The following is an 18,877-nucleotide window of genomic DNA, read 5'->3' on the forward strand; positions in this document are numbered from 1 at the left end:
TTTTTTTCATGGAACACAATTTTTACTGCAAAAAATGACTGTAGACAAATTACGGCTATTCCAATTTAGGTATCTGGCAGAAATTTTCTAGAAAATGAATAAAATGGGCCTGCCAACTTCAAAGAAAACATTGCCCAAGACATAACTGAAGCTTTTAAGTGAAAATTAGACTTTTGCAAAACTTCTATCACTGTGAGATGGACAGCTTCCCAATAATTAAAGATATTTCTGATGAAATTTGTGGTGATATTAACAAATGTGATTTTTTGGCACTGTATGATGAAATGTCAACATTCAAAAGATCTGCATAATTCAATTAAGAAATATCTTCTAGGGGCGCCTGGGTGGCTCAGTCGTTAAGCGTCTGCCTTCGGCTCAGGTCATGAATCCAGGGTCCTGGGATCGAGCCCTGCATCGGGCTCCCAGCTTGGCAGGAAGCCTGCTTCTCCCTCTCCCACTCCCCCTGCTTGTGTTTCTGCTCTCACTCTCTCTCTCTGTCAAATAAATAAATAAAATCTTAAAAAAAAAAAAAAAGAAAGAAAGAAATATCTTCTAAATGTTCCATGTAAGATATTACAAAATCATGCAAAGGTAAAAGATCCATTCAAAGCACAAGACAGTACAAAAGATGATCCTGGTTGACAGGCAGGGAATGGATTAATGTGGAAGGTAAGAATGGAAGCTAGTGACAGAGAATTTAATCTTCTCTCTTGGACTGTTATTTTTTCTCTAAACTTCTCATAGTTCCCAGAAAGATGTTCTTTCTCTATTTTTCTCAAAGGACTTTGAAACATTGCCAGTCTCAAGAAGGGCCACTTTTAAGAGAATATAGCTATGATTACCAATTATTTTTAATGCTTGGACCTTCAGATTTATTTATTCAAAATTCAATTATTATACACTAATTACAAAAATAAGCTGATCACATCTTCACATATCATTTGCCTTTCTTTTTACCACTTCCTTTAACATCATCTTAGTCCTTGGCTCTCTTCCTTTTTCTTTTTCATTCCATTCAAACTTGCTATCAACTTATTTAATACATGCTTTCTGCATCTACCAATATAGGTTCTATATCTCCCTACATATTACTAAGCCAAATTTAATTCAGGAGTACCGTTCTAGAAAATAACATCATCAAACAGGCATGCAAAAGGCTGTCATATTAACTAACCTTGATTATAGTTGTTTATAGGCCGAAATGAAGGAAACTTTTGAAAATCTTTCCAATCTAATTTATTTTTGTTCTTACTCATGAAATAAATTACCTGAAATTGTATATTAAATATGTATTAAGAAGTACTTTTTAAGACACACCTCAAAACATCATAAATGAGGCAGGGCTAACCAAAACCTCATCAATTTGGCAACATTATCATTTTATTTATTATTAAAAACTTACTAAAAATAATTTCCAACAAAGGTATGATACAATGTGCAGAGCACACTACATAAAAACAAAAAAGAACAGCTCTTTTGTTTAAAAATTTGAACAAATTGCTCAAAGGCAAAGGATGAGGCTGTGGGAGTGACTCTTTTTACATCAGGGCTGCTGTGAGTTACTTCTTTTGAATGACTATGCGTCACCTCTACTAACACAAGTCTAACCTAACAGTCAACAGCTGACAGGATTGAGACGACTGATTTTACCTATTCGCACAGTGTGTATAACAGCGTACACACTGGAGCCTGACACTGGTTCACATTTGTGAATTAACTATTTAAATAAAATGCTGGTCAGCAAATTAAGTAATTTGGGTGGCTATTTCTAGCAGAAGGTTTTGAAAGTTCACAAATTTCTTATTTTAGAGAGCAGTATATTATTTAGTAAGTCTCAATCTGCCAGAAAAAAATTTTAAAGCTAATTTCAGAGCTCTCATTGAGTTAAGAGCTAACATACTTCAAACACCATATTAAATTCACTGTCAGATTCTAAAATAATTCAGCTACCTCATCATGCCAATGAGAAATTATTTTCTTTCATTAACCACAACTTAACAAGTAGAATAAAGAATTTTAAATTACAAACTGATTAACATAGAACAAAGTGCTTTGCATTCTTAGATGCTCATCTCCTGGCTGCAAAAAAAAAATTTAAAAACCAAAATATTTAACCTTCCTATATTTCCAGAACTAAACATATTACCAACAAAAGGAAAAGTAAAAACTAAATGTTCAATGAAAAACAGTATGAAAGCTTTTCATATCCTATATAAGGTATAATAAATATATAAAAAGTTAAATTCCTAATGAAATCAAGTATTAACAATAAGCATGCCAAAACAAATTACTTCTGTGACAAAGTGGTTATAATTCCCAACCTTCTCCCACTTAAACAAAACTGTGTATTACTTACGTAATGGAGGGATCCACTTGTTTGTAAGCATGAGCAGCACAGGACCCACAGTACGTATATCCTGCATGGCTACAAAACAAAATGTTTTTAAACTTAATCATCAGATTCAAAATCAAGATATTCTCAAAAGAAAGAACCTTTTGAAAGAAATATAACTACACTAAACATTACAGAATTGAGTGTATAGATAAAAAAGCAATGTAGCTAATAGTGCAAATTCTAGCAGACAACAGAAAACACATAATTGTTCTACGCTCCAATTTTAAATTCTAAAAAGTATTTTGTAATTTTTTTTGGTCTTAACAAATTATATTTAGCTATTCCAGGCTTACTTGAAGTTGCTAATGTAATACTAATAATATATGAGTTTTGAACATTCCTCTTCAATATTGTTAGCAGACTATTACATGGCAATAGACCAAGAGCAAGTCAAATCAGACAAAAACAAATACCCTACAATAACAACCCACCTTCTTTTTCTAATTTCTTTTAATTTTTATACTTTTTAAAAATTTAAGTATAATTAACATACAGTATTACATTATTTCAGGTGTACAATATATGTTTCAGAAATTCTATACATTTCTCTGTGCTCATCAAGAAGTATACTCCTAATCTCTTATCTATTTCACCCATCATCCCACTAACATCCCCCTCTCTGGCAACCACCAGTTTGTTCTCTGTATTTAATAGTCAGTTTTTTGGTCTCTTTTTTTCCTTTGTTCTTTTTTTTTTTTTTACATCTTACATATGAGTAAAATCATATTGTATCTGTCTTTCTCTGACTTATTTCACTAGGCATTTATACCCTCTAAGTCCATCCATGTTGTCGCAAATGGCAAGATCGCATTCTTTTTATGACTAATATTCCATTGTGTGTGTGTGTGTCCATGTGCACGTGCGTGTGTGTGTGTGTGTGTGTGTGTGTGTATCACATCTTCTTTATCCATTCATCTATACTGATGGACACTTGGGTTCCTTCCCTATCTTGGCTATTGTGAATAATGCTGCAATAAATGTAGGGCGGGCACGTAACTTTTCAAATCAGTGTTTTCGTTTTTATTGGGTAAATACCGAGTAGTGGAATTATTGGATCATGTGGCAATTCTACTTTTAATTTATTTTAAGATTTTATTTATTTATTTGAGAGAGAGAGAGAGAGAGAGAGAAAGCGTCCATGAACAGGGGGAGGGGCAAAGGGAGAAACAGACTTCCCACTGGGCAGGGAGGGAGCCCAATGAGGAGCTCAATTCCAGGACCCTAAGATCATGACCTGAGCCAAAGGCAAACACTTAACCAACTGAGCCACCCAGGCGCCCCCTACTTTTAGTTTTTTGAGGAACCTCCATACTGTTTTCCACAGTGGGTACACCAATTTGCATTCCCACCAACAGTGCAAGAGGGTTCCTTTTTCTTCACATCCTTGCTAACACTTGTTATTCCTTGGCTTTTTGATTCTAGCCACTCTAACGGGTGTAAGGTGATTTCTCAATGTGGTTTTGATTTGCACTCCCCTGATGATTAGTGATGTTAAGCATCTTTCCAATGTGTCTATTGGCCATCTGTATGTCTTCTTTGGAAAAATGTCTACTCAGGTCCTCTGACCATTTTTATCAGATTATTTGGTTTTTTTGTTACTGAGTTGTAGAAGTTCTTTATATATTTTAGATATAAACTCCTTATCAGATATATCATTTGCAAATATCTTCTCTCATTCAATGGGCTGACTTTTTGTTTTGTTGATGGTTTCTTTGGCTGTACAAAAGCTTTTTATTTTGGTATAGTCTCAATAGTTTATTTTTGCTTTTGTTTCCCTTGCCTAAAGAGATATCTAGAAAAATGTTTCTACAGCCAAAGCAATCTCTATCAAAATACGAACAGTATTTTTCATAGAACTAGAACAAATAACACTAAAATTTGTATGGAACCACAAAAGACCCCAAATAGACAAAGCAATCTTGAGAAAGAGGAGCAAAGCTGAATATCACAATCCCAGATTTCAAAGCTATAGTAATTAAAAGAGTATGGTATTAGCAATTGCACTACTGGCTATTTACCCCAAAGATACAAATGTAGGGATCTGAAGGGGTACATGCATCCCGATGTTTATAGCAGCAATGTCCACAATAGCCAAACTGTGGAAAGAGCCTAGATGTCCATCAGATGAATGGATAAAGAAGATGTGGTGTGTACACACACACACACACACACACACACACACACACACACACACACACAATGGAATATTATGCAGCCATAAAAAAAAAAAACAAAATCTTGCCATTTGCAATGACGTGGATGGAACTAGAGGGTATTATGCTAAGCAAAGTAAGTCAATCAGAGAAAGAAAGGTATCATATGATCTCACTGATATGAGGAATTTGACAAACAAGACAGAGGGTCATAGGGGAAGGGAGGAAAAAATGAAACAAGATGAAACCAGAGAGGGAGACGAACCATAAGAGACTCTTAATCTCAGGAAAAAACTGAGGGTTGCTGGAGTGGTGGGGGGTGGGAGGGATGGGGTGGCTGGGTGATGGACACTGGGGAGGGTATGTGCTATGATGAGCGCTGTGAATTGTGTAAGACTGATGAATCACAGACCTGGACCTCTGAAACAAATAATACATTATATGTTAAAAAAAAAAAAGAAGAAGAAGATAGTAGGAAGGGAAAAATGAAGGGGGGAAATTGGACGGGGAGACGAACCATGAGAAACTATGGACTCTGAGAAACAAACTGAGGGTTTTAGAGGTGGGGGGATGGGTTAGCCCGGTGATGGGTATTAAGGAGGGCACATATTGCATGGAGTACTGGGTGTTATACGCAAACAATGAATCATGGAACACTACATCAAAAACTAATGATGTAATGTATGGTGACTAACATAACATAATAAAATAAAATTAATAAAAAAAAGCTCAACAAATAAATGTTAATGTAACGCCTACAGCTGGGGGGCGGGGGGGAGTACAGTACTGGCACAAAAACAGATCAATGGAACTGAATAGGGGGCCTAGAAATAAATCCATGCTTATATGGTCAATTAATCTATAACAAAGGAGGCAAGGATTTACAATAGGGAAGAAACAGTCTCTTCAACAAATGGTATTGGGAAAACTGGACAGCTATATGCAAAAGAATGAAAATGGACCACTTTCTTATACCATACACAAAAATAAATTCCAAATGGATTGAAGAACTAACTGTGAGACCTGAAACCATAAAACTCCTAGAAGAAAATAACTCACTTCTTCTGTGTCTTTAGTAATAAGAGAACTGACTTGGCCTTCTGTGTATTGTGCTTTTCATTTTCTTTCCCTACTACTCATCCCTTTCATTTTTTGGTCTCAGAATTAGATTTGGTTCTCTTATCACCTATGGAATGACTTTGTTTCCTGACCTCATTTTTATTTCTTGACTCATTTAAGTTACATGAGTCTAAAACACATTTTCCTGGCGCTTACTTATTAGTGTGTGGCCAGTGGTATGCTGGTAAATATTTAACAACTGTCTCTGCAGAAAAAAAAGAAAAAATGTATACATGTGTACATAAGCTTAATATAAACCCTACTGAGATAAAAAGATATGTACCACACAATTTACAAATAACGAAAAATACATAATTCTCTTTATCACAAATTCCACACAGTCAATTGATTGTCACAGAATGCTTTCACGCTAATTCTTATAACCATAGCCAAGTGATGGTTGCAACTGACAAGGCTGGAACAATGAAGACATATGTCTGACCTGAATGAGTTCTCTGCTGATTAGATAACAGTTTTCCAGTATTAGAAGGAATATTTCCTTCCATACTTTCTTACACTTTTTATAATGTAACGGCTATGGACACAACATAATTTTAAGTTTAATCTGCATTATTAACACTTTCCCCATTTCTTAAGTATAGACAATCAACAAACAATAAATCAAGCCCTGATTTGTAGCAATTTTCCAATTAATGTGGAGTAATTAATTCCTGCCTTAGCTGATTTCAAGCTACACAATAAACTGAAAAGACAAAACAAAGACTGGGAGAAAATAATTGCAAAGCATATATCTGACACAGGATTTATATCAGAATATGTAAAGAAATTTCAAAACAAACCCAATACTTAAAACAGATAACCATTTTGCAAGACGAAGAGTTCTGAAAATTGGTTGCAAAATAACGTGCCTGTACTTAATGCTACTATACTGTAAGATGGGGGATGCCTGGGTGGCTCAGTTGGTTGAACAGACGTCTGACTCTTGATTTTGGCCCAGGTAATGATCTCAGGGCCCTGGGATCAAGCCCCAAGTCAGGCTTCGAACTCAGCACAGAGACTACTTGAGGATTCTCTCTCTCTCTCCCTCTGCCCCTCTGCCTCTTCCCCCCCCCACACGCACACTCTTTCTCTCTCTCTCTCTAATAAATAAATAAATCTTTAAAAAAAAAAAAATGTTGAGGCACCTGGGTGGCTCACTCAGTTAAACATCTGCCTTCAGCTCGGGTCATGATCCTGGAGTCCTGGGATCAAGCCCCGTATCAGGCTCCCTGCTCAACTGGAGTCTGCTTCTCGCTCTGACCCTCCCCCCTCCCATGCTCTCTCTGTCTCTCTGTCCCTCTCAAATAAATAAAATCTTTTTAAAAAAATAAAAAATAAAGATGCCTAAGATGGTAAGTTTTATGTTATATGTATTTTACTACAATTTTTTTAAATAGGAAAAGATATGAACAAATACTTCAAAACAGAATATACTGGAATGGCAAATAAGCACATAAAAGAATGCTCAATATCATTTAGGGAAAGGCAAATTAAAACTACAAAAATCTACCACTAAACACCCAGCAGAATAGTTAAAATTAAAAAAAGAGTGACCATACCAAGTACGCTAAGGATGTAGAATTGAAACTCAAGCTACACTTGTGGGAATATAAAATGTTACAACCACTTTTGGAAACAATTTGGCAATTTCTTAAGAAGTTAAATATACTCCTACCATGGGACCCAGCTTTCCACTTCTAAGAAAACTAAAAGCATTATAACCACAAAGATCTGTACACAAATGTTCATCCCAGCTTTATTTGCAACAGTCAAAAACTGGAAACAACCAAATATTCCTCCGAAGGTGAACGGATAAACAAACTGAGGTATAGTCATACAATGGAGTACTCTTCAGCAAGAGAAAGGAATGAACTACTGATAAACTCAAAAATAATTATGCAAAAAAAGATGGTAAAAAAGAAAGAAATATGTTGAGAAAAGCCAGATAGAAAGAGTTCAAAATTCCACTAAAATATAAAAACTAGTTTGTAGCAACACAGAGTAAGTCAATGGGTATGGGTGGAAAGAAGAGGCAGAGAGGTACAGAAGGGAAGAATTACAAAAGGGTACAAGGAAACTTGAGGATGATGAATATGTTTATTACCTTAACTGTGATGGTTTCACAGGTGTATACATACTTCAAATGTATCCAACTATACACTTTAAATACATGCAACTGTATGTTAATTCTACCACAACAGAGCTCTGTTTTTAAAAGGGTCATCATTTGATCTAGCTTAAACTATGAATGGAGAAAAAGAAATTCACATAAGTCAATCACAGCAATATAGGATAGCAGTATGCTTAATCAAGAGTTAAGTAATGTGGGACCTACACTAAACACCCTGAAATCACTGAAGGCCTTACTGGTTGGATTAATGGTAGTATACTCTATCCGTATACCTCTGGCACAAGAGAGCCTATCAAGTTGCTTCAGGACAGCAATATTCTCACAACCCAGTTCTAATCTTAGCCAGAAGACATGTAAGTTGTTGTATGGCTCAGCACATTCGGTTTTCCTGATCTTGATATTCTAGCCTAACCAGGGCTCAATTTTTTCCAGTTATGTCCCCAGTCTTCCAGTGCCCAACATCCCAATACTGACTACTTCAGATTCCTAACAACTTTTCCTGATCTTAACATAACTGGCTCCCCCTATCAGTTCAGAAATATGCTACCTTGCCCCGTATGTGGACCTTAAAAATCCTTTGATCCATCAGGACCTGTCCTGGTCTGTCTCAAACCTAAATAACTTCTCATGTTTTCAATACTGCTCTGCTCTCAGCTGTCACTCAGAGCCCATCCCTCCCCATCCCAATCCTTACAGTTTAAACTGGTCCTTCCATCTTAGATCTGCTTCTCAGACTTCCATTCTTGTTTGCCATTCTTGAATTTAAAAGCCCTGACCCTCAGTCCATACTCTGATCTCTCTCTCAATCAGTCTTTCCAGCACGAATATCTCCCAATTCTACCAATCCTGTTCCTACCCACGTGTAGTTCTTAAAAGCCCAGAAAGTCGTCTTAGAAACACTGGGTTCTTGGGGCACCTGGGTGGCTCAGTCAGTTAGACATCTGCCTTCAGCTTGGGTAGTGATCCCAGGGTCCTGGGATTGAGCCCCGTGGTGGGCTCCCTGCTCAGTGGGAAGTCTGCTTGTCCCTCTCTCTCTCCCCTCCCCCTGTTCCTTCTGTCCCTCTCTTGCTCACTCTCTCTCTCTCTCTCAAATAAATAAATAAAATCTTAAAAAAAAAAAGAAACACTAGGTTCTTAAAGTATTGGTAGAATAGAAATACTAGGAGTAGAGAGGTAAAGGCACAAAGGAAGGGCATAAAAGTTGAAGGAAGAACATGAGCAAACGTTCAAGTGTCTGATGTGAGAAAATATGAAACTGGCCTGAGTGGAACAAGAAGGAGAGTTAAGCCACAGACAGAGAAGTCTGGGCTTGATAAAACAAATTACTGAAAAACTGCTGTACACTCCAGAGCAGGGTAGTGACAATACAAAACTATTAGTAGTCTAGTACGGAAAAACATGAGATCAGAGGCAGGAGGTGTTAAGTGATGGCTCTCTTGGAAACCGGAGACTGAGGTAGCAAATCTCATGGTCTAGAAAGGTCCCAGTGCCAGTGGGAAATGATACATGAATGTTCTACAATCTAAAAAGAAAAACTGACATATCTTAGTGACCAAGTAGGTATTGAGTAGATGAGAAAGAGGAGAAGACAGAGGATAATTATGATAATGGTAATAACTAACATTTACTGAAAGCTTATTCTGTGTCACTCATCCATGTAATCCAAAACAGTAATTCATTTAATCCTCACACCAACCCTTTGAGATAGGAATTATTATTTTTCTTTTATAGATGAAGAAACTAAAGCAGAAAGGTTAAAAAACTTGCTCAAGGTCACACAAATAGTAAGTGGCCACACCAGGACTTAAAGGTAGGCAGTGGAGCTCCAGAACCCATTCTTAACTACCATAAGAGACCTCTATATATCTTAAGGAAGAAGGGAAGGTTTCCATGCAGTAGGAAAATCAACAACCCTAAAAACTGGAAGAATACCATATATCCTATAAGACTGTAGGAAGGTGGGTGGTTTTCAAACCATGATTAACTGAGTTAATATGTTTTATAATAGAATTCAGATTTCATGGTTTCAGTCCTTTCTGAACTTGAGGGCTTAAAAGTCTGCTTGAAATAAAGACAAAATAGTTGCAAAAAGAGAGGGAGAGTGTCAACTTGAATAGAGAATATAGGGCAGAGTATTTTTTAAAAAATCATTAAGTGTACCATCCTTCTTAACCCAAATCATGAGAAACTCTACTTCATGAAAGGACCAAGATCAGAGCCAAAGACAAGAATTTCTAGTACTTTCCTTTATCCTGGCCCAGATACATGGTAATGAAGAGAGCCATGGTAATAATCAAAAATCTCTCCACTGATCCTCTGCTCCTAGACCCTTCTCTTGTTAAGAGAATCTATGATTCTAAATATATGTGGAAACAAGGTTTCATTAAGGGATCATGCATAATAAAAGAGGCTTCACTAAGAGACCATCTAAGGTTTTTTTCTTTTGTGCATTATAGTCAGAAGAGCAATGAAAACGTGAGCCCTACAGATAACTGAATATACATCGTGAAAGTGTATTTCAATCAGTATTTCACAGGCTCTTAAAACCTTAATGCAAAGTCATCCCTACTAGCTTTTCCAGGTCATTCTGGTTCCCAATGTAACCTCAATGAAAGCAAACTCAAAATTATACTTTAACATCTAAAATTTCTCATTAGACTAAAACCATGCCTCTAAAAACTGATCCTTCCTGTAACACAGGGTAATTTTGCTTCTCCCTTTACTCCTTCACAGCAGACCATTTATATCACCAAGTCCAGTTCCTAACCTTCCAGAATTTCTGTGCCCCCACACAGAACTGCAATCAAATGAGGATGCAAGGCCATTGTCTATGGTCATTCACTGGTTAAATGACAGTTTCCCACACAGCAACCTTGCAGTGTGGGTATAATTTAAATTCCTATGTCAGGAAAATTACCAATTACTACATGACATGGACTTTCACTTGTTCATTCTGAGACCTTCAAGGTTACAGGTGAATAGCATAAAGTGTGAATGCCAAAAGTCTACCATGCATTCTATGAGACTTTTCATCAAGGAGGATATAGAGAACAAAAAAAGAAAAGAAGAACCTTTGGATTCAACAAAATCAGGTTCTCATAGTCCTAGTTCTACTTAATAGCAGAAAAAATGCAAAATAAGAAGATTGAACTAGATGAAATGAGAAGATTGGACCAATGAAATTATCTCCTGCAGCAATAAGAAAAGTCTACAAGATCTACTTAAGGTAAGCTAGGATCTAGAAAGCTAGAAACTAAATTTAAAAACACTTGTGAGCATATGGGATCCACCTGAACAACAACTGGCTCTAAGCAGTTTCCAGAAGCAACAGCCTCACATTGCCCCTCTCCATTCTGTTTCGCTACACCTCGTCTTTTGTTCTTTTATTTACAGGTATTCCTCAGGGGCCCTCAAGATTCCTGCTTCATAAAAAAATATCAGATGATTATATCCCCAAAAATGTCCAGGTTAGAAAGTCATTATTCAGAATATTTTATTCTTACAAAATGGAATCTCACAAATATTAACTAAACAATACTATGAACTAAGGAAAGTTACTAAAGTTATTCAAGTCAAATAAGAATAAACTAATCACAATGCTGTATATCTAGATTGTTTTACTGCCAGAATATACAGGACCTGAGATACTGCCATGAATAACCTACTGCTTAAAATAAACAAGGACTAGAAATAAACAAGTTGCACATCTCCAGTAACTTAAATTAATTACATGATTTATGAAGATTCATTGTCTCACCATATACACCAGTAGAGCTGAACAGGTGTACTTCACTATATGTAAACTGGTCTTCTATATAAATATTTCCTAGCTTTTAAATTTTTTAAACTAGTTTTTATGTTCAAAGTAATACATGCAGACAGTATAAAAAAGTCAAACAATAAAGAAGGGTACACAGAAAAGTGAAAGTATCCTTTATTCCATACTACTCCTACTAGGTTCACTACTAAAAACAAATCAAACTCTAGTTTAAATGTATGAGGACGGCCACAATATCCATAGTATCTGCTTTATTGTATAAGCAAGCCCCCTCCCAATTATCTGATTATATTTTTATATTCAATAAGAGGTTTCTTAAATGATACATACTTAACGTACAGCTCCATTCTAAGGGTTGCGGAGTTATCCCTGCATACTGCAAGATAAACAACAATTTTGGCATCAAGGTATCTGGCAGTCAGGTAGGAAGGCTTTTGGAACTTCTAGTTCATTAGATCATATCAATATATATCCCTGGGCAACATACTGTTTCCTATACAAGACAAGTAAAGCTGTCCTAAATTCAACCAAAGGACATTTTTAAATCAAATTAAATCTTTTGAATCCCCCAACTACACCTGTCTATATGCCATATAGATAAGAATCATTAAGATTGATCAATAGTTGGGTTTATGGGTCAATGTTTATTCTTTAACGACGTTATTCTATTTAATCTACATCAATATACAAATAAGCAATTAAGTACTTTTAAAAGTATGCTCTCTAGGTTCTGATTTGTTTGTTTTTTAAGGCTCTCCTTACATGACTTATGCCTATGAAGGCAAAATCTAAGAAAAGCTGGTCCTGGAGAGCTAAATTTTATAAAAGTTAAAGAATGTTTTTTAGGGGCGCCTGGCTGGCTCAAACACTAGAGCATGCAACTCTTGATCTCAGGGATGTATGTTCGAGTCCCATGTTGGGTGTAGAGATTACTTAACAATACAATCTTAAAAAAAAAGAAAAAATGTTTATTTTAATAGACCAGATTTGAAATAAAAGTAGGAATCTTAAAATTTTAAGTTTTCTAATTACTAAATAAGCATATTCTTAACAAAGATCCTTTTGTGCCTATAGAACAATAAAATATTTGTTGTTGCTTTTCTACCTTAAAAAAAAAAAAACTCCTCTGGAAAGGAAAATAATTACTTCTGGAAACCATATATAAACTTGACTATATTTGAAGTTTTCATATGTTAACAAAATGGAAATTGTATTATATATGCATAAACATAACTACAAAGTCACTATATAACAGAAACATGCACACCAAAGCCAAAACTATTTTCAAATACCCATTTTAAAACCTAAGGTAACTTGTAAATCTTTTACAAATCAATAGATTTGTAACTTAGACTCAAACATTTCATTTCTCAGGCCACTGCCAATTTCAACTTAGAGCTAACTATAAAAAGGAAACAAGTCTAGCTACATTTTCATGAATAACTAACCTTGACTTAATTATATGTTGATTCAGCACAGTTCCCACATTTGAAACAAGTTTTAACTAGGAAGGTAGCACATAATAGTCAAATACCAGCAAAGTGATGAGAATGACATAGACCCTATGTCACGAGTTACTATAAAGAAATGATTATTAATCACTGTTTCTCACCCAATCAAGGATTAAGCAAACTTCCCCCCTTTATTCCTACATCATTTTTTCTTTCTCTACTGGATCATTTCATCTATATTATAAACACTTTAATATCTCCCACCTTAAGTAAAATTTCTTACCTGACAACATATTCCCATTGCCCCATTTCCTTGATTTATAGAAAAGTCCATTAAAAAAAAATTACCCTGGGGCGCCTGGGTGGCTCAGTTGGTTAAGCACCTGCCTTCAGCTCAGGTCATGATCCCAGGGTCCTGGAAACGAGTCCCACATCAGGCTCCCTGCTCAGTGGGGAGTCTGCTTCTCCCTCTGCCTCCCCCCGCTTGTGCTCATGCCCTCTCTCTCTTTCTCTCTCTCAAATAAACAAATAAAATCTTTAAAAAAAAAAATTACCCTCAGGACACCTGGGTGATTAGTCAGTCAGTTAAGCATCAGATTCTTGATTTCGGGTCAGGTCATGATCTCAGGGTCTAGAGACTGAGTTCCTGTGTCTGGCTCCACCCTCAGCGCAGAGTCTGCTTGAGAGTCTCTCTCCCTCTCCCTCCTCCCCTCACCCTGCTCATGCGCTCTGTCTCTCAAATAAATAAAATCTTAAAAAAAAAAAAAAAGACTATCCTCACTTTATTTTCCTCTCCGATTCTTGAACCCACTATGATCGTGCTTTCATCTCCACAGAAATTGTTTGTAGCAAGGCCACCACTGATCTCCATATTGCCAAATCCAATCTTCAATTCTCAGTCCTCATCTTATTTGACCTATTGGCAGAATTTGACACAGCTAATTAATTTTCTCCTCCCTGACACATTTTTCATCCTTTTGCCTCCTACAGACACCACTCACTCTTGGTTTTCCTCCTGCCCCACTGGTCCTCCTTCAGCACCTCCTTTGCAAATGCTCATCTTCACCCTGATCTCTAAATAAAATTAGCTTAGGGGCACCTGGGTGGCTCAGTCGTTAAGCATCTGCCTATCCCAGCGTCCTGGGATCGAGCCCTGCATTGGGCTCCCAGCTCAGTGGGAAGCCTGCTTCTCCCACTCCCCCTGCTTGTGTTCCCACTCTTGCTGTGTCTCTCTCTGTCAAATAAATAAATAAAATCTTTTAAAAAAATTTGTTTTTAAATAAATAAATAAAATTAGCTTGCCGAAGAGCTTAAGTCTTTAAACCTCTTCTCTTCTCTATATTTTCCTCACTAGGCAACCAAAGCCTGTTTAGACTTTAAATGTGATATATATATATCAACACAGCCTGGCCCTTCTTCTCTGTACTCCAGACTCATACATCTAGCTGCCCATTTGAAATCTCCACTTACAGATACCTAATAGGCATCTCAACATTTAACATGGTCAAAATACAATCCTAGATTCTACATAAACACCTTAAAGTCTACTTCCCACCTCTACCCGTCTGTCCCTTATTAGTATAAAACCAATTCCGTTTTTCCAGTTTCACAGGCCAAAACTCAAGAGTCATTCCTGACTCTTCTACTTTACTAGTCCTACCTTTGAAATATATCCCGAGTACACTGCTTCTCATCACCTCTGCCACTAGCCCCCAATCAAAGCCACTATGTCATCTCTTTCTTGTACTATTATAGTAAGCCTCCTAAACTAGATTCCCGGTTTCCACCAAACAGACCATCCATACAATAGCAAGAACAATTCTTTTCAAACCTAAGTCAAGTCATGTCACCTTTCTGCTCAAAATTTCTCATGACTTGCCATATCACTTGGAATAAAAACCAAAGTTGTTGGAATAGTCTACAAAGCCTGCTCATGACCTAGGCTCTCGCTGCCTACCTCATCCACTACTCTTCCCCTTGTACACGTCACTTCAGCTACACTGTCCTCCTTGCTTTTCCTCAAATACACTAAGCATATCCTGCTGCAGAGCCTTTGTACTTGCTGTTCCTCAACCTGAAAACCCTTTCCCCGGATATCTGCATAACCTCTCTCTTGCATTATTTAGGCTCAAATGTTATCTTATCAGGGAGACCTTTTCTTACTAATCCTACATAAACTAGCACCTCCCTACCCATCCTGTCACTCTCAGTCCTCTTACCAGCTTTATTATTCTTAGCATCCATTACCACCTGATAAAGAATACACAGGAATACCTCGTTTTACTGTGCTTTGCTGTATTGTACTTCACAGATAGCATTGGTTTTTTTGTTTGTTTTTGTTTTTTTATAAATTGTGTAGGTTTGGGCGCCTGGGTGGCTCAGTTGTTAAAGCGTCTGCCTTCAGCTCAGGTCATGATCCCAGGGTCCTGGGATCGAGCCCCACATCGGGCTCCCTGCTCGGCGGGAAGCCTGCTTCTCCCTCTCCCACTCCCCCTGCTTGTGTTCCCTCTCTCACTGTGTCTCTTTCTGTCAAATAAATGAATAAAATCTTTAAAAAAAAAAATGTGAAGGTTTGTGGCAACCTTGAATCAAACAAGTTCATTGGTGCCATTTTTCCAACAACATTTGCTCACTTCATGTCTCTATGTCACATTTTGGTAATTCTTGCAATATTCCGAACTTTATTATTATTATATTTGTTATGGCTATCTGTGATCAGTGATTATAACTCACTGAATGGTTAGCATTTTTTAGCAATAAGTATTTTCTAATCAAGGTATGTACACTGTTTTCTTAGACATAATGCTATTGTACACTTAATAGAATACATTACAGTATAAACATAACTTTTACATACTGGGAAACAAATTCATTTGACTCATTTTATTGCAATATTCATTTAATTGCAGTGGTCTGGAACCAAATCCACAATATCTTTGATGTATGCCTGTAACTATTTGTTTACTGCCTGTTTTCCCAAGTACTAAAACGTAAGCACCATGAAAGTAGCGAGTGTAGTTTATTCGAAATGCAGCACTAGTGGGTAGTCCAAGATGGCAGCAGAGGAAGATCCTAAACTCACATCCCATGGACACACCAAATCTACTGCTACATATCGAACAATTCCCTCTGGAAAAGAATGAAAACTAGCTGAATAGCTCCTTTGCAACAAATGGTAAAAGGGCCACATCAAGATGGGAAGGAGAGACAGGATGCAGTCCCACCCCTGGCACAGGGGACCCACAATCAGGAGGAATCTCACGAATCCCAAGTTCCTCCCTGAAGAGTGAAGGGTTCATGCCCCACATCAGGTACCCCAATCCTTGGGAACTGTAACAGAGAGATGCACCCCCAAAACATCCGGCTTGGAACACCAACAGGGTTCACATCCAGGAGACCCAAAAGGCTGTAGGAAACTGAGATACTTCTCTTAAAGGGCTCACATGCAGACTCAGTCGCCTTGGAAACCAGCACAAAAGCAGCAATTTGAAAAGTGCCGAGACTACATGTGAAGGAGTTTCACTGGCTAACCTTAAAACATCTATCAGAGAGGCAGGGCCTGTTGGGACTTTCCAGGGACGGAGGCACTGGCAGGGACTTTATGGTGCTCTCCCTCTGCCCTGATAGCACCAACAGGGCAGCCCAGCCTACGGCCGTGTGAAAGCTATGTCTGCACCAGCCATGAGCTCTCCTGTGGCCCTGCTAACGCTGGCAGGCACATGCAGTCTACACAGGGGACACTCCTTGATCACCTGCTCTGGTGGCCAGGGGGACCTGCATTCTTGGGTCCAAAAGGGCTGTAACAATTGGAGAGAGACAGTTCTTGGCAGGCTACTGCCTCCAGGGCACCACACAGACAGCAGTTTGAAACACATCCCTAGTCTTTCTGTGAAACAGACCTATTTACTTGTCCCAGAGCTTCAGCCTGAGGGCCACACTTCACATTTGCCACACATCTGGAGGCTGTGGAGATTCTTTCAGGCAAAGTAGGCCAGGGGACACCATCTTTACACTCTCCCTAAGCCTCACTACATTTCGCCAGTACCTCCCAGAAAGGAGCTTATACACTCATCTAAAGCCCTGATTTTTGCCAGTCGCCCAGAGGACACCTTTAGATCACCTGGTCTGAAGACCAACTGGGTTTACAACTACCGTCCCACAGGACTACCTATTTTAAAACCTGCTGCCTGAGGGTCTGGCTTCCAATCAGCCTATAACTAGGGGCTGCCTGAGATCCACCCCCTTTAGAACACTGACAAGTCTTGGCACACTCTCAACAACTAGGACTTATCAAGAATAAATCAGGATGCTTAGACAATCACAAAGGTTTCAGAGACAACCAAGAGCTAGGGCAACGTTGAAAGATAAGGTTCATCTCCTCCAGGAGGCCACTCTTTGAAGACTCATACATAGAAACAAACAGAGAATCAAGCAAACTGAGAAAACAGGAATATGTCCCAAACAAAAGAACAGATAAAATCTCCCCCAAAAAACCTTAATGAACAAAAAGCAGCACTAAGAAGAACACCTGGCATTTAGCCAGGTACATATTTGCTGAATGACTAAATAAATAATATCTTAAGTTATTATGCTAAAAGTTTATAAAGATTAACTCATTTAATCATCAAAAAACTATGTGGAGGTACTATTAATATTCCAATTTTACCAATGAGACAAAGGCATAAGAGATTAAGTAACTTGTATGTCACATACCTTATAAGTGGTACAGTCAACCTCCTATCTATTAAATGAGATCAAGTTAGATCATACAAATGGACCACTTAACAAAATGTTTGGCACATTAAATACCTAGCACTTATGGAATACTTATTATGTGCCAGACATTAATGTAGGCTCTTTGTGTATATTTACTTATTTAATTCTCATATTCTTCAATAAGTAGATGCCATTATTTCACTATTTTTTATTTATCGGGGCACCAAACCTAACTCAACAGAAGTTACATAAAAGAGACTGCTGTGAAAAAAATGGGACAAACTCCAACCTTTACTCTTCTCGGAAAACAGTTAACATGTGCTTAAAAAAATGTGTTTTGAAAGTTAGCACTGGAAACCAAATCAAAACGAACTGAATTCCTATCACATACAGACACACTCTTAACTGTATTTGTTAGCTTGTAGTTCTAGAAAGCCTTCTAAGATTCAAAGACAAAACAATCACAGATTTTCTTCATTAAAAAGAAAAAAAAAAAGCTACCCATTCCCCAACTATCTGGTTAGCTACTCCCTATCACATGGTATTGTTTAACACATCTTTTTCATTACAAGGAAAAAGCGAATTAAAGTAGATCTTTTTCATATTTAAAACAGAACTTACTCATTTACATCAACCTGAAATCATCAAGTTTATGTACTGCAAATCAGCCTCTGCTTTAAAAGTCAATTTTATTACCAAAAAATAAATTTTAAAAATTACTGCACCTGAGAAAAAAGCCAATCCTTTACCCTTGAGTTAAATTGAAAGCCAAAGGAATCATGAAAATGACTAAATATAATTTCTTCAGCTCAACATAGCATTTATTTTTTAATTTTTTAGCTCCATCTGTAGATACTATTCTATATTAATAATTAATATATGAAACATTCTGGGTAAAGACCCTTAAAACTTACGGTGCAATAATGGCTCTAGCAGGTCTTTTTGTAGACTGTACTTGTGAGAGCCAACCTTCTAGCTGTGCATTCAGCTGCGGTCCTATAAAAAGAGAAAGAGGGAAATTGGAGTTAGCCGAGAAATGTACTACATACAACCATACAAAGTCCTTATTGAACCTATCTGGGACTAAAATAGCTTAATGGGAGTGGGATCATTACTTTGGATGTTAATGTTTGA

At 37.3% G+C, this 18,877-nt stretch overlaps 1 protein-coding gene across 6 annotated transcripts in view; it reads right to left on the minus strand.

Annotated features, from left to right (window-relative positions):
- The window catches only part of MEMO1 (mediator of cell motility 1), a 119,228-nt gene that overhangs the window by 44,592 nt on the left and 55,759 nt on the right, over positions 1-18,877 (minus strand). For 5 of the 6 annotated variants that reach the window (XM_027622922.2, XM_035728756.1, XM_027622925.2 and 2 more), the window contains 2 exons: positions 18,658-18,739; positions 2,357-2,425 (listed from right to left, as the gene is read on the minus strand). In XM_027622922.2, the coding sequence (XP_027478723.2) occupies positions 2,357-2,425; positions 18,658-18,739 (151 nt within the window). Of the gene's footprint in view, positions 1-2,356; positions 2,426-11,906; positions 11,953-18,657; positions 18,740-18,877 lie in introns of all 6 variants that reach the window. The other variant, XM_027622929.2, reaches the window with a different exon arrangement.

The sequence above is a fragment of the Zalophus californianus genome, chromosome 8 (genome assembly GCF_009762305.2).
Source record: "Zalophus californianus isolate mZalCal1 chromosome 8, mZalCal1.pri.v2, whole genome shotgun sequence".
Classification (NCBI taxonomy): Eukaryota; Metazoa; Chordata; class Mammalia; order Carnivora; family Otariidae; genus Zalophus; species Zalophus californianus.